Raw genomic sequence first — 24,526 nt, forward strand, 5'->3', positions numbered from 1 at the left:
TTTAGTGTAGAAAATATTTTTTGTTCAAAAAAACAAAAAAGTCCCACAATTAGATTGCATTTCTATTTTTTTTAAACTCAAATATTTAGGTTTGGGTCTTACCCTACAGTTGATCTTAAATAAATCCTCAAAGATATCAGAGGTATCCCCATTGACGATACTTTAAAAGAAGATAGACAGAGCTCGAATACCCATGTTGGAATGACACGCAGTGATCTCTAGATCCCTTACAAGTACTTATAAGGGTAGTGCCACAAAGTTGCACTTGCAATGATCACAATCAAATTTCAAACACTAACCGTACACAAGTACCCACGCACTTGACCTAGTGTCTATAGGATCTATAGGAACACTAAAAAAATATAGATAGTTATAAGTTCAGAATGATTATTTACTCGACAATTTGGACTAATTTCTGGATGGATACATAAATCATTAGGAACGGGTGCTTTTATGGCCCTTCCTAATTCCTGCTAGCACCATATAACTTCGTAATGCCAGTTAACCTTATAAAAATTACAACAACACCAGCTCCATTTTTGTGATCTTAAAAATAAGCGAGACGAAAACAAAATTGAAAACAAAGATAAAACGTATGCACAAATGTGGTATCACTGAAATACAAAATGGACATTCTCCAATCCTCTAAAGGCTTCTTACATGTATACAGGGGACGGAACCAACGAGCATATCATCTGGGACCGGACAACTCATTCGGAGAAATATGAGAAGTCGAGTCTATGATCCATTTAGTACATGGATGATGAATAGGGTTGAAATCTTGGCGGAACAGTTCCTTTTTGTGCCACTCCTTCTATCTTTCAGCCAAACAATCGCCTTCTAGCATCCGTATAACCTTTGACATCTTGGGTCGTTCCCCTGGGGTGCCTTGTGTGCACAGTATAGCTACTTGGATGAGCTGCTCCACTTGATCGTCAACATAATTTCCATTTAGATCAGCATCAACAAGTGTTTCCAACCTCCGATCTTTCAATAGTCTTTTGACCTAATTATTTTAGTTAAAATAAAAAGGGAAAAGTCAGATAGTTCTACAATTTGAAGGTGTAGGCACCTAGGAGAGTGAATGTGTTGTAATGTTCAAAATTTGAAGGGCTGCAGTATCTCTAGAAAATCAAACTGCTTACAAAAATGCATCATCATTCAAATATCAATATGATGCAAACATATGACAAAGATGCAAACAAAGAATAGAAAGAAGCAAGAGGCCAAGATAGCGAGAATAAAGAGATAATAAGGAAATTAGGATTGATACAAAACACATGCCAAATTCTTCAAGAAATCACAGCAAGGCCAATACATTGGCAAAAGAAGCAACAACAATACTAACAACAATTGCCAAGGAAATGTAATAATTGATCTTTGACAATTTAAACCTTAGATTGTTATAAATAAAGATAAATAAATCTTCACAGCTTAATCGTAACTCTAACTAATAAAAGCTAATTAAACCTTAGAAATGTTCCATATACAATGATTAAGAATGTCATATGAGATTAGCGGTTTGAAATAAAGTGATTAAGTATGGAGACCCATTATTTTTGGCTTAAATAAATAGCAACATTGGTATCGAGAGATACACTTAATTTACAGTATATTATATAACATTTCTTTAACAATGAGTATTGAAACATAATTTTCAAGATTTGGACTTAGGGACACAATAGATTGAAGCAAGAATATCGTTGAATTTCAACAACATTATGTCTTTTTAATATATAAAATATGAAAGAAATTATGGAAGATTTAGAACAATAAAATATAATCAGAAGGTGGACATCATGCAAATGTTGTTGGAAAATAATCTTGCATATAACAATAAATTAGCTACAAACAGAAATAGAAAGACGTAAAAGCATACCCAATCAATTAACATGACTTCATCATTATTCGCAAGTCGAGCAAGATCAAAAGCCCTCAGCCCAGTGATGAGTTCAAGAAGCATGACTCCATATCCAAAAACATCAGTTTTCTCGGAACATTTTCCAGTTGAAAGGTACTCTGGTGCTATATGACCAATTGTGCCGCGTACGGCTGTGGTAACATGTGTATCATTGTAGTCCATGAGTTTAGCCAACCCAAAGTCTCCAACAACCGCTTTGAATTCCTCATCTAACAATATGTTTGCAGCTTTCACATCACGGTGAATAATTTTTGGATCACAGTGATCATGTAAATAAGTAAGGCCTCTTGCAGAATCCAATGCAATGCGTTGTCTTATTGGCCAATCAAGTGCAGGTTGTCCTTCTAGACGATCTACAATAATTTATCGACATAATTATGACAGTGGAATTTTAAATTACAAGCAACAGGTAATGTGGTTTAAAACACATCATGCCACCCGTCACACCCAAAAAAGAGTCATCTTGTTATCCATTAAATAAAATCAACATCAAGAAGGTAACTTAAAATTTAAGAAAAATACATCAGTACTGATACTCCAAACCAAATTGGTCGGGTGTATAAATTCTTTTTATCAATGTAATCCAAACAATATTTTAAGGGTAAATTACACTTTACCATCTCAGATTTAAGCTTTATTGCAATCTCATATAATATCTTTAAAAAATTTCACTTTCATACCTTACGTATTATTTGATTGATTGAGATGTTTACTGAGATCTGAAATCACGATAGACGCCGTTATGAACATTGTACGAGTTTCGGGTTAAGGTTTTGGTTGGTAAAAATCTGTCAAGAGTGAAAGTGAGATTTGGATTCGAAAATGTAAGGATTTTTTCCAAATGTTCCTTCGATCTTGTAGTTCTAATTTGAAATTCGCTCACCGTCTGAACTGTGAGTTTAGAAAATTAATAGCATTTTCGTTTTGGAAACAACAATCTCATTGGGTTGGAGAGGGGGTGTTGGAGAAGGCTAATGGTGGCTGGTTCCTGGAGAGAAAAAGGGCTGGGCATCGATGGAGAATCACGGATAGTGTTTGGGCACCAACGGCGGGGAAGAACTGGAGGAGGTGTGCGAGTTTGAGGGTGAGCGAGACTGGATTGGCCTCATTGCAGTGGCTGAGGAAAGGGACGGTGGCGATGGTGGCCGGGGGGAAATGAAGAATGCGGGGACGGGGTGAGAGCAGGAAAGGGATGAACAACACCATTTTTTTAGTTTTTAATTATAAAAAATAATAATAATAATAATTTTCTATTTATTAATCTTTTTTATTTGTTTTTATTCCACGTGGATCATAGTTGGCATCCATGTCAACAAAAATGTTGACCTCACATTTGCCATGTCATCTCTTAACAGTCAAACTGACAGTTTGACTAACGGATATATGAAATTGTTAAAAATGATAAGTAAATGTATGAGATTGAAATGTTTTAAAGATGTTGTATGAGGTTGCAATTACACTCAACCCTGAGGGTATAAAATGTAATTTAACCATTTTTTAATTTCGTGAAAACAAAAAGATTCATCAACGCAGCAACCAATTTAGAAGAGTACCTCTTAAACATGATGCCAAACTTCCATTAGCCATATAAGGATATACAACCAGCCTTTCTGTTGGTGTCATGCAAAAACCACGCAGACGAAGCAGATTGCGGTGGACAGCCATGCAAATCATTTCAACCTCTGTTTGAAACTGTAGCTCCGCACCTTGGGTTCTCTCCCCTTTACGTCTTTTTACAGCAACCAGAGTTCCATCAGCTAAGCGTCCCTTATAAACCTTACCAAATCCACCTCTACCAAGAATATTTTTGTTACTAAAGGTATCCGTTGCAACTTGTAGTTCGCGCAAAGAAAACCTTTTGAGCTGTCCTAAAAGAACTTCTGGATCCTCCTCAGCTGCAAGGACAGTTTTGAGCTGTCCTAAAAGAACTTCTGGATCCTCCTCAGCTGCAAAGACAGTAGATTAGTGAAACCTGCATCCCATACTACAACACCACCTTTATCAAGCTATATTACTCCTATAGTTCACTAACCAGGTACATCCAAGAAATGATCCTGTGGTTTTCTCGGTCGCCAATAAGCAAGTGCACTTGCAGGTTCAGCAATCGGTAAAGCAGCATCAACAGCAACCCCTCCAGCAATAGCCCCAGTAGCAGTGTTACCTAATATTATTTGCGCAACATGAACCAGAACTAAATGAAAAATCCTTAAAGTCAGAAGTTATATGATGAACTCTCTATCACATGTCATTGTTTTCATCCATTTCTTCAAACACACAGAAATAGTGCAACACAAAATTAGGAGAAGGTGAGTCTAGGATCCAAGTACTTGGATGATGAATAGTGTTGAAATCTTGGCGGATCACCTCCTCTTTTTGCCACTCCTCCCATCTTTCAGGCAAACCTTCGCCTTTGCCTTCAAGCATTCGGACAACCTCTGACATCTTGGGCCGTTCCCCTGGGGAGCCTTGTGTGCACAGTAGAGCTACTTGGATCAGCTGCTCCACTTGATCGTCAATATAATTTCCATTTAGATCAGCATCAACAAGTCTTTCCAACCTCCGATCTTTCAGTAGTCGTTTGACCTAATTTTGTTAGGAAAAATAAAACAGAAAATGTCGGGTGGCTCTACAATTTGAAACAAAAGGTGCAGGAACCTAGGAGAACAAAAATGTGTTGCAATGTTCAAAATTTGAACGCCCGCAGTTTTCTACAGAAAATCAAACTGCTTACAAAAATGTATCGTCATTCAAATATTGATATCATGCAAAGAGAAGACAAAGATGCAATAGAGAGAATAGGAAAAAGCGAGAGGCCAAGATAGCGAGAATAAGGAGATGATGAGGAAATTAGGATCGACACAAAACATATGCCAAATTCTTCAAGAAATCACATAATGCCAATACATTGGCAAAAGAAGCAACAACAATAGTAACAATTACTAAGGAAATGCAATAATTAATCTCTGACAGTTTAAACCTTAGATTGTTATAAATAAAGATAAACAAATCTTCACAGCTAATAATAACTCTAACTAATAAAAGCTAATTAAACCAAACTTATTTTCTAAAAGCTAATTACTAAGGAAATGCAAATGTTGTTGGGAAATAATCTTGCATATAACAATAAACTAGCTACTTACACAAACAGAAAGACGTAAATGCATACCCAATCAACTAACATGAAATCATCATCACTCGCAAGCTGAGGATTGAAAGCCCTCTGCCCAGTGATGAGTTCAAGAAGCATGACTCCGTATCCAAAAACATCAGTTTTCTCGGAAGACACTCCAGTTGAAAAGTGCTCCGGTGCCATATGACCAATTGTGCCACATACATGTGTGGTAACATATGCATCCTTGTTGTCCAGGAGTTTAGCCAACCCAAAATCTCCAACAACAGCTTCGAATTCCTCATCCAACAATATGTTTGCAGCTTTCACATCACGGTGAATAATTTTTGGATCACAGTGATCATGTAAATAAGCAAGACCTCTTGCAGATCCCAATGCAATGTGTTGTCTTATTGGCCAATCAAGTGCAGGTTGTCCTTCTGGACGATCTACAATAATATATCCACATACTTAGGAGAATTTCAAATTACAAGCAACAGGTAATGTGGTCTAACACATATCATACCACCCGTCCTACCCAAAAAAGGATCTTCTTGTCATCCTTTTCAAATTAAACAGAAATAAAATCAGCATCGAGAAGGTAACTTAAAATTGAAGGAAAAAAAAAAACCATTAAAAAAAATCAGTGTTGATACTCCAAGCCAAATTGGTTAGGTTTTTAAATTCATTATATCAATGTGATCGGAAAAAAATTTAACGTCGTGAAAACAAAAAGATTCATCAACGCAGCAAACAATTTAGATGAGTACCTCTTAAACAAGATGCCAAACTTCCATTAGCCATATAGGGATATACAAGCAGCCTTTCTGTTGGTGTCATGCAAAAACCATGCAGACGAAGCAGATTGCGGTGGTGGACACCCATGCTAATCATTTCAACTTCTGTTTGGAACTGTAGTTCCCCGTCTTGGGTTCTCTCCTCTGTAAGTCTTTTTACAGCAACCAGAGTTCCATCAGCTAAGCATCCTTTATAAACCTTACCAAATCCACCTCTACCAATAATATTTTTGTTGCTAAAGGTATCCGTCGCAACTTGTAGCTCGCGCAAACAAAACCTTTTGAGCTGTCGTAAATGAACTTGTCGATCCTCCTGAGCTGCAAAGACAGTAGATGAGTTAAACCTGCATCCCATACAACAACTACAACACCAACTTGATCAAGCTATATTACCCTCTCCTCGCTCTTACTGAGATGAAAGTGTATCCCCTGTCAGATTGTTATTTTTGTCCCTAAAGGTAAAGAAAAAGAGTAAAGTTGCTTCAACAAACCTGATGGGAGTAAAAAGTGAAAAAGATCCATTAACTGGAATATCCCCTGTCAGATTGTTATTTGAAAGATCCCTGCATTCCATGGCAAAACTATATGTTATTTGCATTCTCCGATGGCAGAGAAATTAGTAACTTTTCACTCTCTCCTCCCCCTTACTGCGATGAAAGTGTATGAAACTCACAGGACTTGCAATGATTGGATGTTCCCTTCTTGTGAATCTTGAAACTCACGGGACTTCCAATGGAACAATTAAAAACAGCAGATTAGCATATCGAATACAAAAGAAAGACGATAGATTTTATCTAACAAAAGGATGGGGGTTCATACAGGAAACGCAGTTTTGCAAGGTTGCCAAGTAAAGATCCAAGCTCACCAAGTCTGACAAAACCCCAAGCTCTTCGGGAATGTTTCCAGTCATTCATTCATTCATTAGTTCATTCCGGTTCCCACAACCAAACACTCCCAAATTCAATAACACACAGAGATATACCTTCGACATTGGCAGCAAGCTTGTGGAGGTGAAAGAAGCCAAACAGCAGAAGCTGCGTTGACCGGATTCCAGAAAATTCGGTGGCTGTTTGATTAAATTGGAGATTGCGTTTGGAAAAGCATGCCGCTGCTTCTTAGAGAGAGAGGTTGAAATCTCAGCTTGCTTGTTTTGGAGAAGAATGAAAGGTAAAAGGTTTGGGAGAAAGACGGAGGAGCTGCAAACGGAGGACTCTCAATCGGTCAAAGTCGAAGCCCACCGCGTCGGAAGTTTCGTTTCTTCTTTTGTTTATATTTACTTTTTACTTTTTAGCTGATTCCTGAAATTGTTATGCAATTCCTCACTTTGTTTTTGTTGTAAGATTTTTTTATTTTATTCATCATCAATTATTTTAATTATTTTGTACAAAAAAACAAAATTACTTTCATTTTTTGTCAAATTATTATGGTCCGTTGTTTATTGAATTGAGATTATTTTTATCATTTGCTCCTTATTTAATGGAGCTTTTTAACATAATTATCAAAATGATTGATAGTTAACAAACTCAGAGATCATTTCTAATAATTTCAAATCTTAAAAACTAAATTGATGAATTATGCTAATTTCATAAACTATTTTGATTAATTTCAGAATAAAAAAGTAAAAACTAAACATTAAAAATTAAAAACGAAATAGTTATCAAACTACTTTTAATTAATAATTCATTTAGCCAACCAAGGTTGTAAAGAGTCCAAAGTCTGATTCTGATCAGAAATAATAGACTATGATAGCAATAATGAAGCTATTGTAGTTCTAAAGAATAAAATTTGGCTACGAGAATTTTGAACTTTTTTGGTAATGTTCACAAAAAATATTTTACAATAAAATAAAGTTAAATTAACTAAAAGAATTAGCTTCCAATGAGATAATCACATAAAATTATGTAAACTTCAAGTTTAGGATTTACTAGTAATATGCTCGCGCGATGCTGCAGGACTTGAATACACCAGTCTTAACTACATGAACAAGACACATTTAACCTGAAAAACATGAACAAACAAAAAGGATGGATCTAGGAAATTATAAAAAGCATTGTAACCGTAGATCCAGGAAATTATAAAAATCAATCCAGTCAGGAGATAATATAATAGTTGTGGGAAGGTGAGTATGCAACCAAGAGTCTAAAATATACTTGACTTGCAATTCCATTATAATTTCACAAAAAAAAAAAACAAAAAAAAAAGATCAAATTTTGATTGAAACATCAAACAAAACAATCTCATCTGTTACAAATTGGACCAACTAAATAAAGAATATATCGATAAGATTTTCAACCTAACAAGAAAAAAGAGCTTTATAACAGCGCAATCAACATTATTTGAACTCAACTAAAAAGAAACTGATTGCATGTCATAAATTCCATAGGTAATTGAATGGCGGCGCAGCTTCTACATAATGTTTTTTAATCGATTTAGTAGTTAACTGTGACAGCCCGTTCCGAAAATTTTAAAACCGTACGCGTGAAAAGATGATTTTGCCCCTAGTGTGATTTTTACGTTGTGTGGTTGTTTTGAGCTTGGTGTGGCTGGTTTTGCACCACACCTTCCCTTCACCCTTTCCCTTATCCCTGCACCCATCCCGTGCCATTTCCCTTCCCATTTTCATACCCATGTGTACGGACACACTCCAAAACCACCCAAATCTTCACAGATCGAAGAAACAAAGTACATATCCATGCTCGTGAGGTTCATTGGAGTCCAACCATACCCATTTCAGGTAAGGATACCTTCGTTTTCACGTCAAACTCGGGATACCCAATTTTTGGTATTGTTCATGCACACGTAAATTCTTATGTTTTTTGGAATTTCAAGCTTGTAGGAAGCTTGGTGAGGTCCTTAGGAGGCTCGGGGTGGTTCGTTTGAAGGTTTTGGACATCGGGATCATGAGTTTCGAGGTTGGCCGGAGTTGGGGGTATTTTCCCGGCGAGATTTCGTGGATTTTAGCACTTGAAAGTTGGTATGATTTTGTTCCTCTCGTTGTAAGCTTCAATTTGGTACCAATTTTGTGAAATTTGGTTGAAAAACGAAGAAGATATCACGATTTGAAATTTTCCCGATTTTCCAGCGCCGGCGACGGCGCCGGAGCCTCGCCGGAGAAGACGACGGAATATTCCGTCAGTTTGGACGGAATATTCCTAACGCCGTTGACTAAATCCGTTAAAGTTAACGGAATATTCCTGACGCCGTCAGCGTGCCAGGCACGTGCCTGCCCGTGTGGCCGTGCCTTGGCCGGCGCGTGGGGCACGTGCGACGGTGAAAAATTATTTTAAAAATATGGGGATGTTCCTGAGGTTGAGTAGATCACGTTGGTGTATTCATACACCCCATTTGAGCATTATATGAGAAGTTATTTCTTAATATTGGTTATGTGTTTTAAAATTAACGTTTTTATAGTTATTTCACATATAGGTGAATCCTATCCCGAGGACGAGCGTGGTCACTCGAGGTAGGGGGGTTACGACCCTTCCACATACCAGTGAGTGGGCTTTTGGTTTTCCGTATATACCTATATACTTATATTTTTCCTAGAAATTGATTTAGAACGTTTATTCGTTTATATGTCATGCCTATAGTTTGCCGTTGTTTATGAATCGTTAATTGTATGTATGTGTATATATATGTGTGTATATATATATATATATATATGTTGCTGATGCGGACGCACAGGTAAATGTCAGGTGAGTTGTGATTTATGTTTACATTCAGTAGTGATTTGAGATACATAGAAAACTCATAACCTGCACCCCCAGTGTTAATGCTCCCGCCCAGAGTTGGGCATAGTCCTTCACGTGATGTTCACCTCCCGCACCACACGCTCAGCTTGGATCCAAGTTAGGTGCACAGTCCTGTCGTACAGACCACTTTAGGTGGTTCCGACTCGTAGGTAACCCGCGATTATTCGCCCAGCCTTCACGTGATCGTAGCACTTGGGCGTATATATATGTTACACCCAGGCTTGTCGTACAGACCACTTTAGGTGGTTCCGACTCGTGTGCAGGTCTAGTTAGTGAGATTGAGATTTGAGCTCTAGATTCAGCCGTACAGGTCACGTTAGTCGACTCCGGCTGACAGATTATATGTTATGGATGCGATATTACCTGAGCACTTGCATTTTACCTTAAGGTTTTGGCAAAACATATTCCTGAGCATGACTTATATATTTATATACTCTATTTTCTGAGAAGTATACAGGTTTTACGGCAAGGGATTAGAACTTATTTATTAAATGGTTTTCGAAAAGCTTTGTTTTTGCCCACTCACGCTTTTGTTTTGTGCCCCTCCAGGTTCTAGTTGGCTAGCACGTTTGGTGGTTTCCCTAAGGTTTTCCCCGGCATATCTGACAGACGATCACCAGTGTAGGACCACCTTCGGGTGTACTTTTGTTGCGTCGTTTTCTCCTGGACTGCATTAGGCTTTTATGCTCTGAACTTAGTGTCTCACTTACGCTTGCACTTGTTTGTTATTACTTTGTGTAAAGCTAGTTTTTATTTATTCGTACTATTTATATTATTATTTTATTAGCTTCCGCACTGTGTACATGGTTACGTCACTTCCACGTGACGGCCAGCATGCCCTGATCTCGATCGGGGTGTGTCATTAACACTGGCCAATTGCACAATACAAATCTTAGAAACTATTCCAAGTTAGAGCAAAAATTACCTCTAATCCTTGTTTCTCTTGTACTTTAGTATTGCGGGGTTGACTTATAAACAGTAAATGAAGTCCTGAAAACCAAAGAATAAAAAGCCTTTTTTTCAATTAACTAAAAAAAGCACACCGTAAACGGAATGAGATATCTAGTAACCAAAAAATGAATCTTGGAAAGCAGACATAAACAAACTTCAATCAAAATTACTTCAATACATTTGGATATCAGGGAAAATTAAATTTATTCAATTTCGATATAAAGAAAATTAATTAATGCATAAACAACATTTGTGCCTCGATGGCGTGAGAAGTACTCGAAACAAACATTGTTTTCCTTAAGTCTTTAGTCTATCTCTGCAAATCGCAATAACTCACATCCATTGAGAATCAAATTAACTAATTAACTTACTAACCCGTCCTGTAAATTTCACATGTATGCTCTAAACAGATTTTGTAACTAATATCCCAAAAAAGGGCAAAAGGGAAGGAAAAAAACCTTTTGCATGGTATACTGCAGTGTTATCTGTGTACCCAAAGTCAAAGTGCTGAAAGGCCAGCAACCTCGTTGTATACTTGGAAAACTGTTTGCAGATTTTATGGCTCCAAAAGAAAATATATCCTGCAGCATTAATATCATTCAGACTTAAGTATTTTTCCCAAGTGAATACACATGCAAAGTATCAAAGAGAGAAAGGAGAAAAAATTATCAAAATAAGAATTACACACCTGTCATATAATATAAACAAAAGGCAATTACAGAAAAATAGTTGGAAAACACAAAATAAGAGAAAACAGACAATCAGCATAATCTAAAATTATTTAAACAATTAATCCACATTGAAAAGCGTACTTTACAAATCCAAACCAAATTACATCATCCAATAGATTTTTTTTTATACCTTTGTTTTTGTGCCTTTAAATTGATTTCAGCAAAACTTGTTTCTTTTTCCACAGTTTATTCAAGGATCGTGTTAAGCTAAGCAGCAAATTATAAATTCACTAATCTTGTTCTTAATTATAGTAATTTAGAAATCAACAGATACAAAAAAAAAATCACAAAGCTTAATAAAAACTCGTGAAAAAAAGAAGTTTTAAACACAACACCTGCACATGACCCTATAATTTGGCTAATTTACAAACGGTCAACGTGCTCAGCAGATGTTGAACTTTTCCGTAGTGTATAATTAGAAACTAATAAAACGATCTCTAACTTTTCAGAAATATTTAAACTGAAATGAATTGATATTTTTTTCTATACACTGATAAATCAAGGTTTGCCACAGAAAAGGAATCTATAATTTAAGCTTCAAAATGCATTATAACATCAATTAATCCAAAGAGAGCAAGCTGATGATAACAATTTGATTAACTTTGGAAATCTCTTTGCTTTATCACTTCAAGATACTAAATTTTTCAAGCTGTCTTCTTTCTCTCTCTAAAACGCCTTTTTTTTTCTAGCAACTGGCCTAGAAAAGACTAAGACCCAAATGCATGGGGTAGAATTTCACCCAAAATATTGGGAAAACTAAATAAACAAATAAAATTAAAAGATAAATGCGTGAAAAATCAAATCTTTCACTCCTATAAAATGAAAGCAATTTTTTTTATCGTTGATAAGTCTAAAATCCCACCCTCATAATACTCAAAAGTAAAAGAAATATAGCAAAAAGATAAGATTTAATTACGGCCCGACCCCTGATGGTGCGCACCTAAAGAAAGAAAGACAGCGCTCATAAAGAGAGAAAGACAGACGGAGAGAGAGAAGAGAAAGATGATATGTCTCCATATGGTATTCTGGAGCCAAAAGATCAGCAGACGGAAATAAGCTGGAAGGAATCAATTTAAGATAAACATTCAACAACAGAAATCAAGAAATCAATTTAAGATTACTGACCCAGGTAGGTAAGCTGCTGTGAAGGTAAAGAGGCCCAAGAAGCTCATATGAATGAAAGGATTTTGCTTGCTGCACACATAGACCTGTAAACTCCAGCAAACCCAACGTCAATCAGACCGTAGGCCGAAAATCTCAACAAACAAAAAACTGGGCACAAATTCAAAAATCAGAAGTCAGAGAGAAATTTGTGACCCTAATCAGAAGTCAGACGGAAATAAGCTGGAAGGAATCAATTTAAGCTGGAAGTGAGTAATTACAATTTATTAACTTGTGTAGCATAGGCATTATTTTAGTACAACTTATACTTCAAATAACAACACTAGTATAAAGCAAAGTAATTTAAAGAAAGACTCGGATAAGAATTGCATAATGTAGAAATAACAATCTTCTTCTATACAAAAGTTGCATGTAACTGCTTTGATCAACCAAGTTTAAGCTCATAATGACCGCTCAAATTTGAACCAAATGGTACCATCTTAAATGGTTTTTGGAGGCTTGTTTTGTGTACTTTAAAATCATATAATAGTCGTAGAGAACGGAGCCCTAAATTGAAAGTTATTCCAACTATAAAATGGACTCCCAAAACTGGAAATACAAAACTTGCTGCTGTCTGGCAGCCCTGTGACTCAACTTTGGACACGATTTTTGATCAATCAAAATACAACAGAATTAAGTGAAATCAGAAGGGTTTTGATCACGGACATGTCTATTTTCAAAACACACAATATTAGATCAAAAGGAACTCACAAGGACATAGAAATCGAGAGCCAAAGTAGGCTACTTGAAACATAGTTGCTCTCTGCAAAATGAACAAGTTTTGTGCATTGTAGAACCCATACTCGTTTAATCCAATTTACAATTTCATGGCAATCCCAAACTATCTAGGCATCATATTTAACTTCTATTTCAATGTGTTAGCTTACCCATATCATGCATAATCCTTCCTCTTTTAGCCAAAGACTACAAACAATTCAATAAAATTAAAGTATGTACCTTTTCTTGTTCTTGTCCTGCCCTCCAAACTCCTCCAAAGTTGTTCATCAATCTACCACTTAGCTAAATCAATGTCACCACCACAACTCCTCAACAAGAACACCGGAAATTCAAGTTAAACACATAAATCTCAAACTTGTTCAAAAATGAAACTTGAAATTCGGAAGACCCACTTACATATCCTGGAAGCGCATAAAGAGGGAAGTATTTTTCTCTCTTGGATCGAGACCTATCCCCAGCGAGGTTAGCCAGAATCGGCGAAAAAAACTACGTAAATCGTCAAAGTTTCTGGGCTTCAACATATGGGCACGCTTGGTTCCAGCATATGGGTTTGGTATAAAATGAAAAGGGCTGCGCTACGAATACATAGACTTCGACATATGGGTGATTTCATTGCCGTACGAAAATGTTATGATTCAATGAAGTTTTTGGAGTGAAGGAGAATTAAAGAGGAGAAGAACACAGCAGCAAAGCTGCTGGTTTTGCACACAGGGAAGAAGAAAAAGGAAGCCATTGGCTTCCAGAAAGTTCCACTTTAATTTACCAAAATGTCATTTTATTTAGAAAATTCGTAACCTTCTCATTCGAATTTCAAACTCTAATCCGTTTGCGCGTTTATAGTTACATGTAATATCTAAATATGCCAAGAACAATAGAAAAATACAAAAGAATCAAATACGTCTATGTAAAATCCCGTTTAGCACAAGAGGGGCATTTTCGTCTTTTACCCATTTTCAAAACAAAAAAAAAGAAACAAACCCCACACATATAAATGCGTCAAAACTAGGAATACAAAATACCTTATTTTAAACAATGAAATCCAAGGACGGGGTTTCACAAGAACACCTCTTCTTTCTGCCACTCCTCCCATCTTTCAGCCAAACCATTGCCTTCTAGCATTTGGACAACCTCTGACATCTTGGGCCGTTCCCTTGGGGAGCCTTGTGTGCACAGTAGAGCTACTTGGATCAGCTGCTCTACTTGATCGTCAATATAGTTTCTATTTAGTTCAGAATCAACAAGTGTTTCTAACCTCCGATCTTTCAGTAGCCGTTTGACCTAATTTTTTTAGTCAAAATAATAAGGAAAATGTCAGCTAGTTCTACAATTTGAAACAAAAGCTGAGGGCACCTAGGAGAGTAAAATGTAATGTTCAAAATTTGAAGGGCCACTGTTCTTTCCGTTTTCTCCAGAAAATCAAACTTCTTACAAAAATGTACCGTCATTCAAATATTGGTATGATGCAAAGATAAGACAAAGATGCAAATAGGGAGAATAGAAAGAAGCGAGAGGCCAAGATAGTGAGAATAAAGAGATGATGAATTCAAATTCTTCAAGAAACATATGCCAAATTCTTCAAGAAATCACAGCAAGGCCAATATATTGGCAAAGGAAGCAACAATAATAGTAACAAAGGAAACGTAAAAATTAATCTCTGACAAATTAAACGTTAGACTGTTATACATAAAGATAAATAAATCTTCACAGCTTAATCATAACTCTAACTAATAAAAGCTAATTAAACCATACTTATTTTCTAAAAGCTAATTAGTTTTTTTTCTTCGATCCATGATTCTAACTGCTTTCAACATTTCGGCCAAAAAAGACAAGCGATTTATACATTAATCAAACAGGAACTTGGCAGCTGCATAAAGAGTAATAGTTTTTTAAAGTATCTTTAGAAAGAACTAAACTTATTGCAGAAATGTTCCATACAGAATGATTTAGAACGTCATAAGAGATTAGCGGTTTGAAATAAAATCATTAAATAAGGAGACCCATTATTTTCAGCTAAAATAAAAAGCAACATTGGTAACGAGAGAGGCTTCTAATTTACAGTACATTATATAACATTTCTACAACAATCTGAGTATTGAAACTTTGATAATTTCCAAGATTTGGACTTAGGGACACAAAATAGATTGAAGCTAGAATATCGTTGAATTTCAACAACATTATGTCTTTTTTGATATAAAATATGAAAGATATTATCGAAGATTTAGAATGATAATATATAATCAGAAGGTGGACCTCATGCAAATGTTGTTGGGAAATAATCTTGCATATAACAATAAGTTAGCTACATACACAAACAGAAAGACGTAAGTGCATACCCAATCAACTAACATGAGATTATCATCACTCGCAAGCTGAGGATCAAAACCCCTCTGCCCAGTGATGAGTTCAAGAAGCATGACTCCGTATCCAAAAACATCAGTTTTCTCGGAAAACCTTCCATTTGAAAAGTACTCTGGTGCTATATGACCAATTGTGCCACGTACAGCTGTGGTAATATGTGTATCCTTGTAGTTCATGAGTCTAGCCAACCCAAAGTCTCCAACAACTGCTTCGAATTCCTCGTCCAACAATATGTTTGCCGCTTTCACATCACGGTGAATAATTTTTGGATCACAGTGATCATGTAGATAAGCAAGGCCTCTTGCAGATCTCAATGCAATGCGTTGTCTTATTGGCCAATCAAGTGCAAGTTGTCCTTCTGGACGATCTACAACAATATATCCACATACTATGAGAGGAGAATTTCAAATTACAAGCAACAAGTAGTGTGGTCTAACGCATATCATACCACCTGTCCTACCCAAAAAAGGGTCATCTTGTCATTCTTTTCAAATTAAACAGAAATAAATAAATCAGCATCGAGAAGGTAACTTAAATTGAAGGAAAAAAAAATATTAAAAGAAATCAGTGTTGATACTCCAAACCAAATTGGTCGGGTTTTTAAATTCATTTTATCAATGAAATCCATAAAAAATTTAATGTTGTGAAAACAAAAAGATTTATCAACGCAGCAAACAATTTAGATGAGTACCTCTTAAACATGATGCCACACTTCCATTAGCCATATAAGGATATACAAGCAGCCTTTCTGTTGGTGTCATGCAAAAACCATGCAGACGAAGCAGATTGCGGTGGACAGCCATGCTAATCATTTCAACTTCTGTTTGGAACTGTAGCTCCCCACCTTGGGTTCTCTCCTCCTTAAGTCTTTTTACAGCAACCAGAGTTCCATCTGCTAAGCATCCCTTATAAACCTTACCAAATCCACCTCTACCAATAATATTTTTGTTGCTAAAGGTATCCGTCGCAACTTGTAGCTCGCGCAAAGAAAACCTTTTGAGCTGTCGTAAATGAATTTCTCGATCCTCCTGAGCTGCAAAGACAGTACATTAGTGAAACCTGCATCCCATACAACAACTACAACACCAACTTGATCAAGCTATATTACTCTTATAGTTCACTAACCAGGTTCATCAAATAAATGATCCTGTGATTTTCTTCGTCGCCAATAAGCAAGTGCAATTGCAGGTGCAGCAAACAACAAAGCAGCACCAGCAACAACCCCTCCAGCAATAGCCGCAGTATTAGTGGCACGGTGCGAGTTCGTAATTCGGTTGTAACCTATGGTACTATTCGTTAGAGAGTACACATAGACAATATGATATTCAATTCGATTCATTCTTAATTCGTTAAAAAATATAAATTAAAAATATTTATAATACATATACATTTTACAATAATTTATAGTTATTGTTCATTGTAAGCAATTATTTTTGTTTAATAGAATTGATTATTTGTAAGCAATTATTTTACAAATCAAAAACAATTAATTCACTTAACTTTCTAATCAGAATAATATAAATATTCTCAAATTAATATGGAATTTGGGAAATGCTGTGGGCCACCGACTCTTACATCTTCTCTAAAAAAATCAACACTGCAGATGGGTCTCTCCACTAATACAATAAGAAAAGAGTGTTGATAGACCCATTTCATTGAATTGATTTTTCGTGTGTCCGTAACACAAGTGGTGCACCACATGTTATTATATAAATTGTGAGAAATTTTATTTTTTATATCATTAATATTTTAACACAAAAATCTCACCACTTGTACAAACACATGATCTCTCCACCCCATTGCAAATCTCTAACAGTCCAAATTGAACAAATCCAGAAATTAACTTATCTGGTGAAAATTCGAAAAAAGAGGTGAAAATTAACAACCTTGGAAGCCACAGTCATTGGTTTTGTTGGAGAGTTGTTGATAGCAAGAGATCTGCTTCCTCAATTCAACAAATTTCGTTCGAATCAAAAGAATTAAATGCAAAAAGTGAAAGTAAAATTTTCTCTCTTCCTCTCCCTCTTCGTCTTCTGTCTGCCCAATGAAAACCAGAAGCACCGAGCTTCCCAAAATTCCAGTTGTTTCACTCCTCTGTTTCCAAAAATTACAGGTGCGTTTACTTTTCTCAGTTTCTTTAATCTGATTAGAAATTATTAGAGATGATTAGATGAACCACTAAATTCACCACCGAATCGCTAAAGTAATGGTACGTCCGTACCGATACGGAATCCAGACACTATTTCACCGAATCTGGCACCTAATATGAATCACCAGAGTTAAAAAGGAAGGGTTATTTGCACAACATGAACCAGAACGAGATGAAAATCCTTAAAAGTCGGATGTTATATGATGAACTCTCTCTCACTGTCTCACATGTCATTGTTTTAATTCATTTCTTCAAACTCATAGGAATTTAGGAGCATCCCCTCGGATCCTCAATCCATTCCTTTCCTAACTAGCATCTTCTTAGAATCTTTATAGCAGTGATTCCAACAATAATGTTGTACCATGAAAAAAATTTTAACAAAAAAGCACCAAGAAAAAACATTAACTACCAATGGACTGGAGTCGATATCACAAGTGTCTGTGAAACAAAACAGAGCCAGTCGGAAAGTAATAAGTTTAGGATTTGAGGTCAGCCCGTTAAAATTAGGATTTGTTAGAGATTAGGGTTATAGTTTATTATAAATAGGATGCCTGTTATTCCCCTTAGAACAAATGTGTCACAATGTAGTCTCTTAAAATTTTGTAACCGTTTTGGTATTTTTATTTGTTTAATAATATTCTTATTTTGTAGTATAGTACTCTGATATTCAACTGTTCTCAAAACAAATTTGAGTTAATATCACAAGAACAGTATAAGTTGTAAAAACCTAGATCTGGAGAGGCTGGAAGTGGATTCAGACGAGGATTATTGGCAAAACTGCAAAATGAAGAATAGCAGCCAGTCCATCATTCAGATCGTCCGCTGGGACGGCCACCGTCGGAAAGAGGTAAAGAAAAAAAATAAAGTGGGTTCAACAAACCTTACGGGAGTCAAAAGTGAAAAAGATCCATTGACTGGAATATCCCCTGACAGATTGTTATTTGAAAGATCCCTGCATTCCATGGCAAAACTATATGTTATTTGCATTCTCTGATTGCAGAGAAATTAGTAGATTTTCTCTCTCTCCTCCCTCTTATTGCGATGAAAGTGTATGAAACTCACAGGAGTTGCAATGATTGGATGTTAGTCAAAGTCTCTGGAATATTCCCTGACAAGTTGTTGTTGGATAGACGCCTATTTCATGGAACAGAAAGTGCTAATTAAATCACAAATAATCGCAACAACAGCAAATATTATATTTTCAACAGATAATTATTCAAATTATAAGGGACGCTTTAGTAAAATGCTAAAGTAGTTTTGCGACATTAAGTTTTTTTTTTTTTTTTTTTTTTTACCATTTTTCTAGTCGCTATATAGACATTACAAGAGTATATGAGTTCTGAGTGCGCACAAAGTACATATGGAGTTACGGACAAAAATAAACAGAATAATGAGCACTCATAATTCCATATCTCAATAACTCAAAGATGTGAGGGTTCACCCACTCAAAGATGTGAATCCTCACAGAATTCCCTTCTATTTCCCCCATGAAGTACATAGAGCAGTGTGATACCGATTTTATCCTGCTTGATTTGTTTAATTTTGGTTTGGACCATTTTTACACGTGTTGGTGATCGATGCTTCCTTTCTCTTTTCCTCTTTTCTATGCTCTTTTGCTTCATCTTTTTCTATCGAAGGGGATGAAAACACCCCTCATTTTCCATCGACTTCTCTTTCTCTGTCTCACAACCAGCCACACTATCCATTCTCTCAAAATTCCAAAAATCTTAAAACCTCATTTCCTCTAGCCAAAAAATCGCAATCACCCTTCACCCGTGGAAAGAAAATTTGCAACGGAACTCCGCCGCTCCCAATTCGAGAACTCCTCACTCTAACTCCGAATACCAACAAGGTATCTCTCTCGCATATAACTTTGAATTTTTGGAATTTATCTTCAAAGAATGCATTTTTAATTTCAAATCAAACTTCAAGTTTTTAATATTTTGGGGATTGTGGGATTAATTTTTGCAACAGAAGCCGGAAGACTGAAGATCGCATTTTGGATTCTAATTTCGCAGACTTTGTCGAGTTGCTGCTTGAGGTGTGATTTTACAGCCGAAATTCCCAAGCTTTTTTATTAGTCTTAAACCAGATTACTTAATTATAGTTAAATTAACTTTTTTCTGTTATGTAGCTGAAGCAGCTAAAGTTGAGTGTTTTAATTAGTTGTATATGTCACCCAGTTTACTGGTTCCTACTGCTGCTCAACAGGGATGAGTTTCACAGCAGGTGAGTGGAAATTCTGGGCTGTTCTTAATTTTCTATTTTCTGATTGAAATTTGATGATAGATCTGATTCAATCGGAAGACTAAGCTAAAAGTACAAGTGGTATTTTTTGGTTAATTGGTTGGGTTTTTGGATGGCTCTTATGGGTTGTTAATTGTATGTTTTCTGAATGAATTTGGCATCAATTAATCCAACGGATTAGTGAGCTACAACTACAAGTGGGCTTGTTTTGATTTTTGGGTTGTTTAATTTTCTGTTGTTTTATTGAATTGGATTTTATTCAACGGGGTTGGTGAACTAAAAGTGCAGTTGGGTTTGTTTTGGTTTTGAAGCTCAGAGTCTTACATATTTTAAAGTTGAATCTAAGCCTTTCAAAACCTTTGTAAACGTGCTGTCAATTGTAAGGTATTACATGCAACAGAGCTTGATAGCAATGTCGGGTGAGTCGTGATTGCCCAGTACATTTAACTCTGCTTCAATTTGTTCATCTTCTTTTGCATTTCTATGCATTTTTTTGCAAGCCCAAATGATTCAAAATTGAAATTTATGTGTAAATTGATAAGTGTGGGTGTGAATGTTCTTCATTTGCCTACTCTTTTTAATTTGGTGTTTTCAGTTTTTTCTGTTTTTGGCCAAATAAATAAAATTAGTACGTGTGACTTAGTTCTATTAATGGATCCCTAATTCTAATAAATTAGAAATTCTCAACCTTGATATGATTTTTGGTGTTTTCATTTTGTTTGTCGCATTTTGTTGTTCTTGCCTAATTGTTATTTAATTAGTTTTGGTTTATAACTTTGGATAGGTGCAGCAGTTTCAGATTTTGTGTATCTCATTTTGGAAGTGATTCATAGGTGCTCTATAAAGGTTAGTCTTATACTCATTTTTCAAATGAACACAAAGTCATCTTCTCTACCAGGTCAGTATGTAGCATCACAATTATGCTATATATATGTATATGTATATGTATGTATATATATGTATATTCTTTCGTTGTGCTACATTCATTTTTATCACCGGCAACATGAACACCTTAGGTTTTATGGAATGCTTTAAAAGATCATAAGAGCAAACTAACAGATTGGTCAATTCATGTATTGAGGGATGTATATGGACATAGAAAGTAATGAATGTTTAAATTTCTGTTAGATAATTTTACAGTTATATAGAATATCATAAAAAACTGAATAGTATTAATTGGATACAAGAATATTATTGAATTTCCTATATAGCTTAAAATTTCTCAAATCCTATAATTTAAATACTTTTGCCTACTCAATGTACCTCCTTTTTATTTTGGTTTTGTGTTGAATTTTACTGTTTTGCAATTTGGATTTTTTCTGTACGTTACTGAGTTTGAATATTTTTATATAGGTGATTTAATTTTTCTTGCATTTGAAACGAAAAAAAAAAAAAAAAGTGATCTTCTATTTTTCTGACATTTACATCATGTTCTTATATTTTGCATCTCAGAAGGGCAGATACACTCATGAATCCCAACCGCCTTGCATAGGAGTAAAAAAGATTGACCACAGGCAGAGGTAAAAAGATTTTTAATCTTTCATGAAGTTTTCCATTGTTGTTAGACTATTTATTAGATTTTTGGCTTCTACATAATTTAAAAAAACCATAATTGGCAGATGGTTTTATACTTGACCAAATTGTTAAAATTATTTCATGACGAGGCTGAAAAGGCTGGGGTGTTCCATTTGCTTCCAGTACATTCTTCCAACCCAGTTCCAGTTCTCTCTCGCCAGCTTTCAAGAAGCACAGCGTGAGTTCCTCTTCTTTTTCTTTAAGAGTATTCAATTAGCATGTGTGATTGTATTGTTAACATAAGGGACCTCTTTAAATTTATTTTTAGCGTTACTTGAGGAAAAATGTACATCCTTATCTACAGAATAACAAAGAAAGAAGAGTGAAGTACTGAATGTAGTGTGAAGAGTTGGGACATGGAAAATATTTTTATGTGATTGTATTTGTATGAACAACTTAATCCACAACTTTTTCTATGTAATGTATTATTCAAATACCTATCTTTTGTTCATTATTACACGTAAGAATGCAAATAGACTTTGGTAATTGTAGACAGATTTTAGTATGTGATATATATGTATGTATGTGTATATATATCTATTTTTTTCTTTTCCTTATTAATTATGAGGATGTAAATAAATATTTCTTTGATATGGATACAATTAGATTTTAATATATTTGTACATGTTTAACAAAGTTTTAAAACTTGCGGCATCATACGGATTCTATTGCCTCAAGTATTTCTGTAAATATTCCGGTGTTAAGGCCCTTTACTGTTTAGGACCCATTCCTAGAAAAAGTCAAAACTCAAGCTATGCCTTTACCACAATATTGGGTTGAGCCGAAATGCTATCATGGACTTTAGGGAAGAAAGTCACCCCAACGGAACAATTAAAAACAGCATAATTAGCATATCAAATAAAAAATAAAGACGACAGATTTTATCTAACAAAAGGATGGGGGTTCATACAGGGAACTTAGTTTGGCAAGGTTGCCAAGTGTCGCTGGAATGGTACCATGTAAATTGTTCAAGTAAAGATCCAAGCTCACCAAGTCTGACAAACCCCCAAGCTCTTCGGGAATGTTTCCAGTTATGCGATTATTGAAAAGTTCCCTGTCAAGAAAGAGTGTTTCAATAATGTCAAATGCAGTAGTGAAATTCATTCGTCGTGTATCGATACCAATTTCAATTCAAATGCACAGTGATGGAACAGTTGGATAAGACCCGAACAAAAAAGCAGAGCGAAAAACACACTTACAAGTACTTCAACTTGGAAAGCACACCAAGCTGTGACACCAGTCGACCAGAGAGATTGGCATTGCCAAGATCACTGGGTGGAGCTAAAATGTTAAAAACTTCGCATAACGCTATTTCCGCTGTTACAAGTGAATTGAACTGAACTGAATCGAATTGAATTGAACTGAATTGAAAAGGAGGTGTTTGTTGGGTTTGCTTACACTCGAGTAACGCTGTTTTCGCTATTACAAGTGACATGAAACCAGGTGCAGTGATGGGCTTGAGTCGGATCCCAACTCTGCAGAACATTGTTTGGATCAGCTAGATTGGTCTTCAACGCGTTCAATGCGTCACCTGTCAAATCCAATCATTCATTCATTCATTCATTCATTAGCTCAGTCCAATTCCCGCAACCAAACACACCCAAATTAAAAAACACACAGACACAGACATACCTTCTACGTTGGCAGCGAGCTTATGGAGGTGAAAGAAGCCAAACAGCAGAATCAGCCATACAGAAACAGAGTCGGAGGACATCATTGCTGTTGGGTCTGTTGGAGCTCAGGTAAGCAGCTGGCGTTGACCGATCAAAATCCGAAGCATCTCTTCGTTGACCGGATTCCAGAAAATTCGGTGGCTGTTTGATTAAATTGCAGATTGCGTTTGGAAAAGAATGCCACTGCTTCTTTGGGAGAGAGGTTGAAATCTCAGCTCGCTAGTTTTGGAGAGGAAATAAAGAAAGGTAAAAGGTTTGGGAGGAAGACGGAGGAGCTGGCGGATGGAGGACTCTCAATCAGTCAAAGTCGCAGCCCATCGCGTCGGAAGTTTCATTTCTTCTTTTGTTTATATTTATCTTTGACTTTTTAGCGGATTCCTGAAATTGTTCTGCAATTCCTCGCTTTGTTGTGAGATTTCTGATTTTATTCACTTTCAACTATTTTGATCATAATGTAAAAATACAAAATTATCTTCAATTTCTTGTCAAATTATTATGGTCAATTGTTTATTAAATTAAGGTTATTTTTATCATTTGATTCTTATTTAATGAATATTTTTAACGGAATAACTAAAATGATTGACAGTTAACAAACTCAGGAATCACTTCTAGTAATTTCAAATCTCAGAAACCAAATTAATGAATTATGCTAATTTCATGAACTATTTTAGTTAATTTCATAATAGAAAAGTAAAAACTAAAAATTAAAAATTGAAAACAAAATGGTTATCAAGCTACTTTTAATCAAAGTTCTAAAAGAAGCTAGATGCTAGTAGGGCAGCGGGTTGGGGCCTAGCGCCTAGGTGGTTAGGCGGAGTCCAGGCAGGTGCCTAGGCGGACGAGGCAGATTTAATTATATCTATTATATTTAGTGTAAATAAATGTCTATTTATATTTAAAATATATATAATTTCATTATGAACTACAAAATAAAATGACATATATATTATGTTATTGGAACATAATGAAAACATGGGAAACAAACATATAATATGTGTTCATTTAAGTATTCAGCAAGTCTTTTACAATTTATTGAAAAAAATAAATGCAAAATGAAAGTTATATATTTTCTATCTAAGTTAGCAGCAACCTGGGCAGGTCTTAGCGGGCTCTTCAGTAGGTCTAGGCGCCTTTTCTTAATTTTCAAATGCCTAGGCATTAATTGGGGCGATGACCAGCCGCCTAGCACCTAGGCGGGGTTTAAGCGCGCTAGGCGGAAATTTTTAGAACAATACTTTTAATTAATAACTCATTTAGTTGACCAAGGGTTGCAAAGAGTCCAAGTCTGATTCTGATCAGAAATAATAGACCATGACATAGCCAATACTGAAGCTATTGTAGTTCTAAAGAATAAGATTTGGCTT

General features: G+C 35.7%; 3 protein-coding genes across 28 annotated transcripts; 1 reads left to right on the forward strand and 2 right to left on the reverse strand.

The window, feature by feature from the left end:
- Positions 1-574: 574 nt before the first annotated feature.
- Positions 575-23,490, reverse strand: LOC137727994 (BRASSINOSTEROID INSENSITIVE 1-associated receptor kinase 1-like). 5 transcript variants are annotated; one of them, XM_088685302.1, is made up of 11 exons: positions 23,439-23,490; positions 6,647-7,023; positions 6,501-6,553; positions 6,319-6,390; positions 5,801-6,145; positions 5,088-5,479; positions 4,249-4,504; positions 3,954-4,082; positions 3,475-3,801; positions 1,880-2,274; positions 575-1,006 (listed from the first exon to the last, which is right to left on the reverse strand). In XM_088685302.1, exons 4-11 carry the CDS (start codon positions 6,347-6,349, stop codon positions 815-817), a joined length of 2,067 nt encoding a protein of 688 aa, XP_088541428.1. In that variant the 5' UTR covers positions 6,350-6,390; positions 6,501-6,553; positions 6,647-7,023; positions 23,439-23,490; the 3' UTR covers positions 575-814. The 5 variants fall into 5 exon arrangements, with proteins under 5 accessions (XP_088541428.1, XP_088541430.1, XP_088541429.1 ...); XM_088685304.1 differs by having other exon boundaries at positions 6,501-6,621; positions 6,817-7,023; positions 23,439-23,478; XM_088685303.1 differs by having other exon boundaries at positions 6,476-6,553; positions 23,439-23,478.
- On the reverse strand, positions 11,082-23,454 carry LOC137711105 (BRASSINOSTEROID INSENSITIVE 1-associated receptor kinase 1-like). 2 transcript variants are annotated; one of them, XM_088685305.1, is made up of 14 exons: positions 23,122-23,454; positions 22,888-23,020; positions 22,689-22,760; positions 22,400-22,543; positions 18,730-18,801; positions 18,548-18,619; positions 18,395-18,444; positions 16,644-16,799; positions 16,210-16,551; positions 15,494-15,885; positions 14,180-14,438; positions 13,380-13,465; positions 12,387-12,469; positions 11,082-11,111 (listed from the first exon to the last, which is right to left on the reverse strand). In XM_088685305.1, the coding sequence occupies exons 1-11, from the start codon at positions 23,204-23,206 to the stop codon at positions 14,214-14,216; spliced, it is 1,743 nt and encodes a 580-aa protein (XP_088541431.1). In that variant the 5' UTR covers positions 23,207-23,454; the 3' UTR covers positions 11,082-11,111; positions 12,387-12,469; positions 13,380-13,465; positions 14,180-14,213. The 2 variants fall into 2 exon arrangements, with proteins under 2 accessions (XP_088541431.1, XP_088541432.1); XM_088685306.1 differs by having other exon boundaries at positions 11,082-12,286.
- On the forward strand, positions 19,135-21,927 carry LOC137711116 (uncharacterized). Of its 21 annotated transcripts, none has more exons than XM_088685321.1 (8): positions 19,158-19,519; positions 19,642-19,708; positions 19,802-19,896; positions 20,226-20,333; positions 20,699-20,760; positions 21,367-21,434; positions 21,579-21,667; positions 21,758-21,927. In XM_088685321.1, the coding sequence occupies exons 3-8, from the start codon at positions 19,881-19,883 to the stop codon at positions 21,796-21,798; spliced, it is 384 nt and encodes a 127-aa protein (XP_088541447.1). In that variant the 5' UTR covers positions 19,158-19,519; positions 19,642-19,708; positions 19,802-19,880; the 3' UTR covers positions 21,799-21,927. The 21 variants fall into 21 exon arrangements, 13 of the variants coding, with proteins under 13 accessions (XP_088541444.1, XP_088541443.1, XP_088541447.1 ...); XM_088685323.1 differs by having other exon boundaries at positions 19,159-19,519; positions 21,613-21,667; XM_088685322.1 differs by having other exon boundaries at positions 19,160-19,519; positions 21,588-21,667.
- Positions 23,491-24,526: the final 1,036 nt, after the last annotated feature.

Source organism: Pyrus communis, chromosome 15 (assembly GCF_041283825.1).
Source record: "Pyrus communis isolate YQ-2024b chromosome 15, ASM4128382v1, whole genome shotgun sequence".
NCBI classification, from domain to species: domain Eukaryota; kingdom Viridiplantae; phylum Streptophyta; class Magnoliopsida; order Rosales; family Rosaceae; genus Pyrus; species Pyrus communis.

Bases quoted from the DNA above. Each gene is read 5' to 3' on its own strand.
- LOC137727994 (XM_088685300.1), bottom strand. From the start codon at position 6,182: ATGGGATGCAGGTTTAACTCATCTACTGTCTTTGCAGCTCAGGAGGAT. The intron at 4,083-4,248 runs GTACTTGGATCC...AAATAATATTAG, and splicing joins CAACACTATTCATCATCCAA to GTAACACTGCTACTGGGGCT. The intron at 3,868-3,953 runs GTTAGTGAACTA...CTGTCTTTGCAG, and splicing joins TCATTTCTTGGATGTACCTG to CTGAGGAGGATCCAGAAGTT.
- LOC137711105 (XM_088685305.1), bottom strand. From the start codon at position 23,206: ATGATGTCCTCCGACTCTGTTTCTGTATGGCTGATTCTGCTGTTTGGC. The intron at 22,544-22,688 runs GTAAGTGTGTTT...CTTTCTTGACAG, and splicing joins CTTTCCAAGTTGAAGTACTT to GGAACTTTTCAATAATCGCA. The intron at 18,802-22,399 runs GTATGAACCCCC...TCCATGAAATAG, and splicing joins CTTGCCAAACTAAGTTCCCT to GCGTCTATCCAACAACAACT.
- LOC137711116 (XM_088685318.1), top strand. The intron at 20,334-20,698 runs GTGAGTCGTGAT...AACTTTGGATAG, and splicing joins GAGCTTGATAGCAATGTCGG to GTGCAGCAGTTTCAGATTTT. The intron at 21,435-21,578 runs GTAAAAAGATTT...TTTCATGACGAG, and splicing joins AAGATTGACCACAGGCAGAG to GCTGAAAAGGCTGGGGTGTT.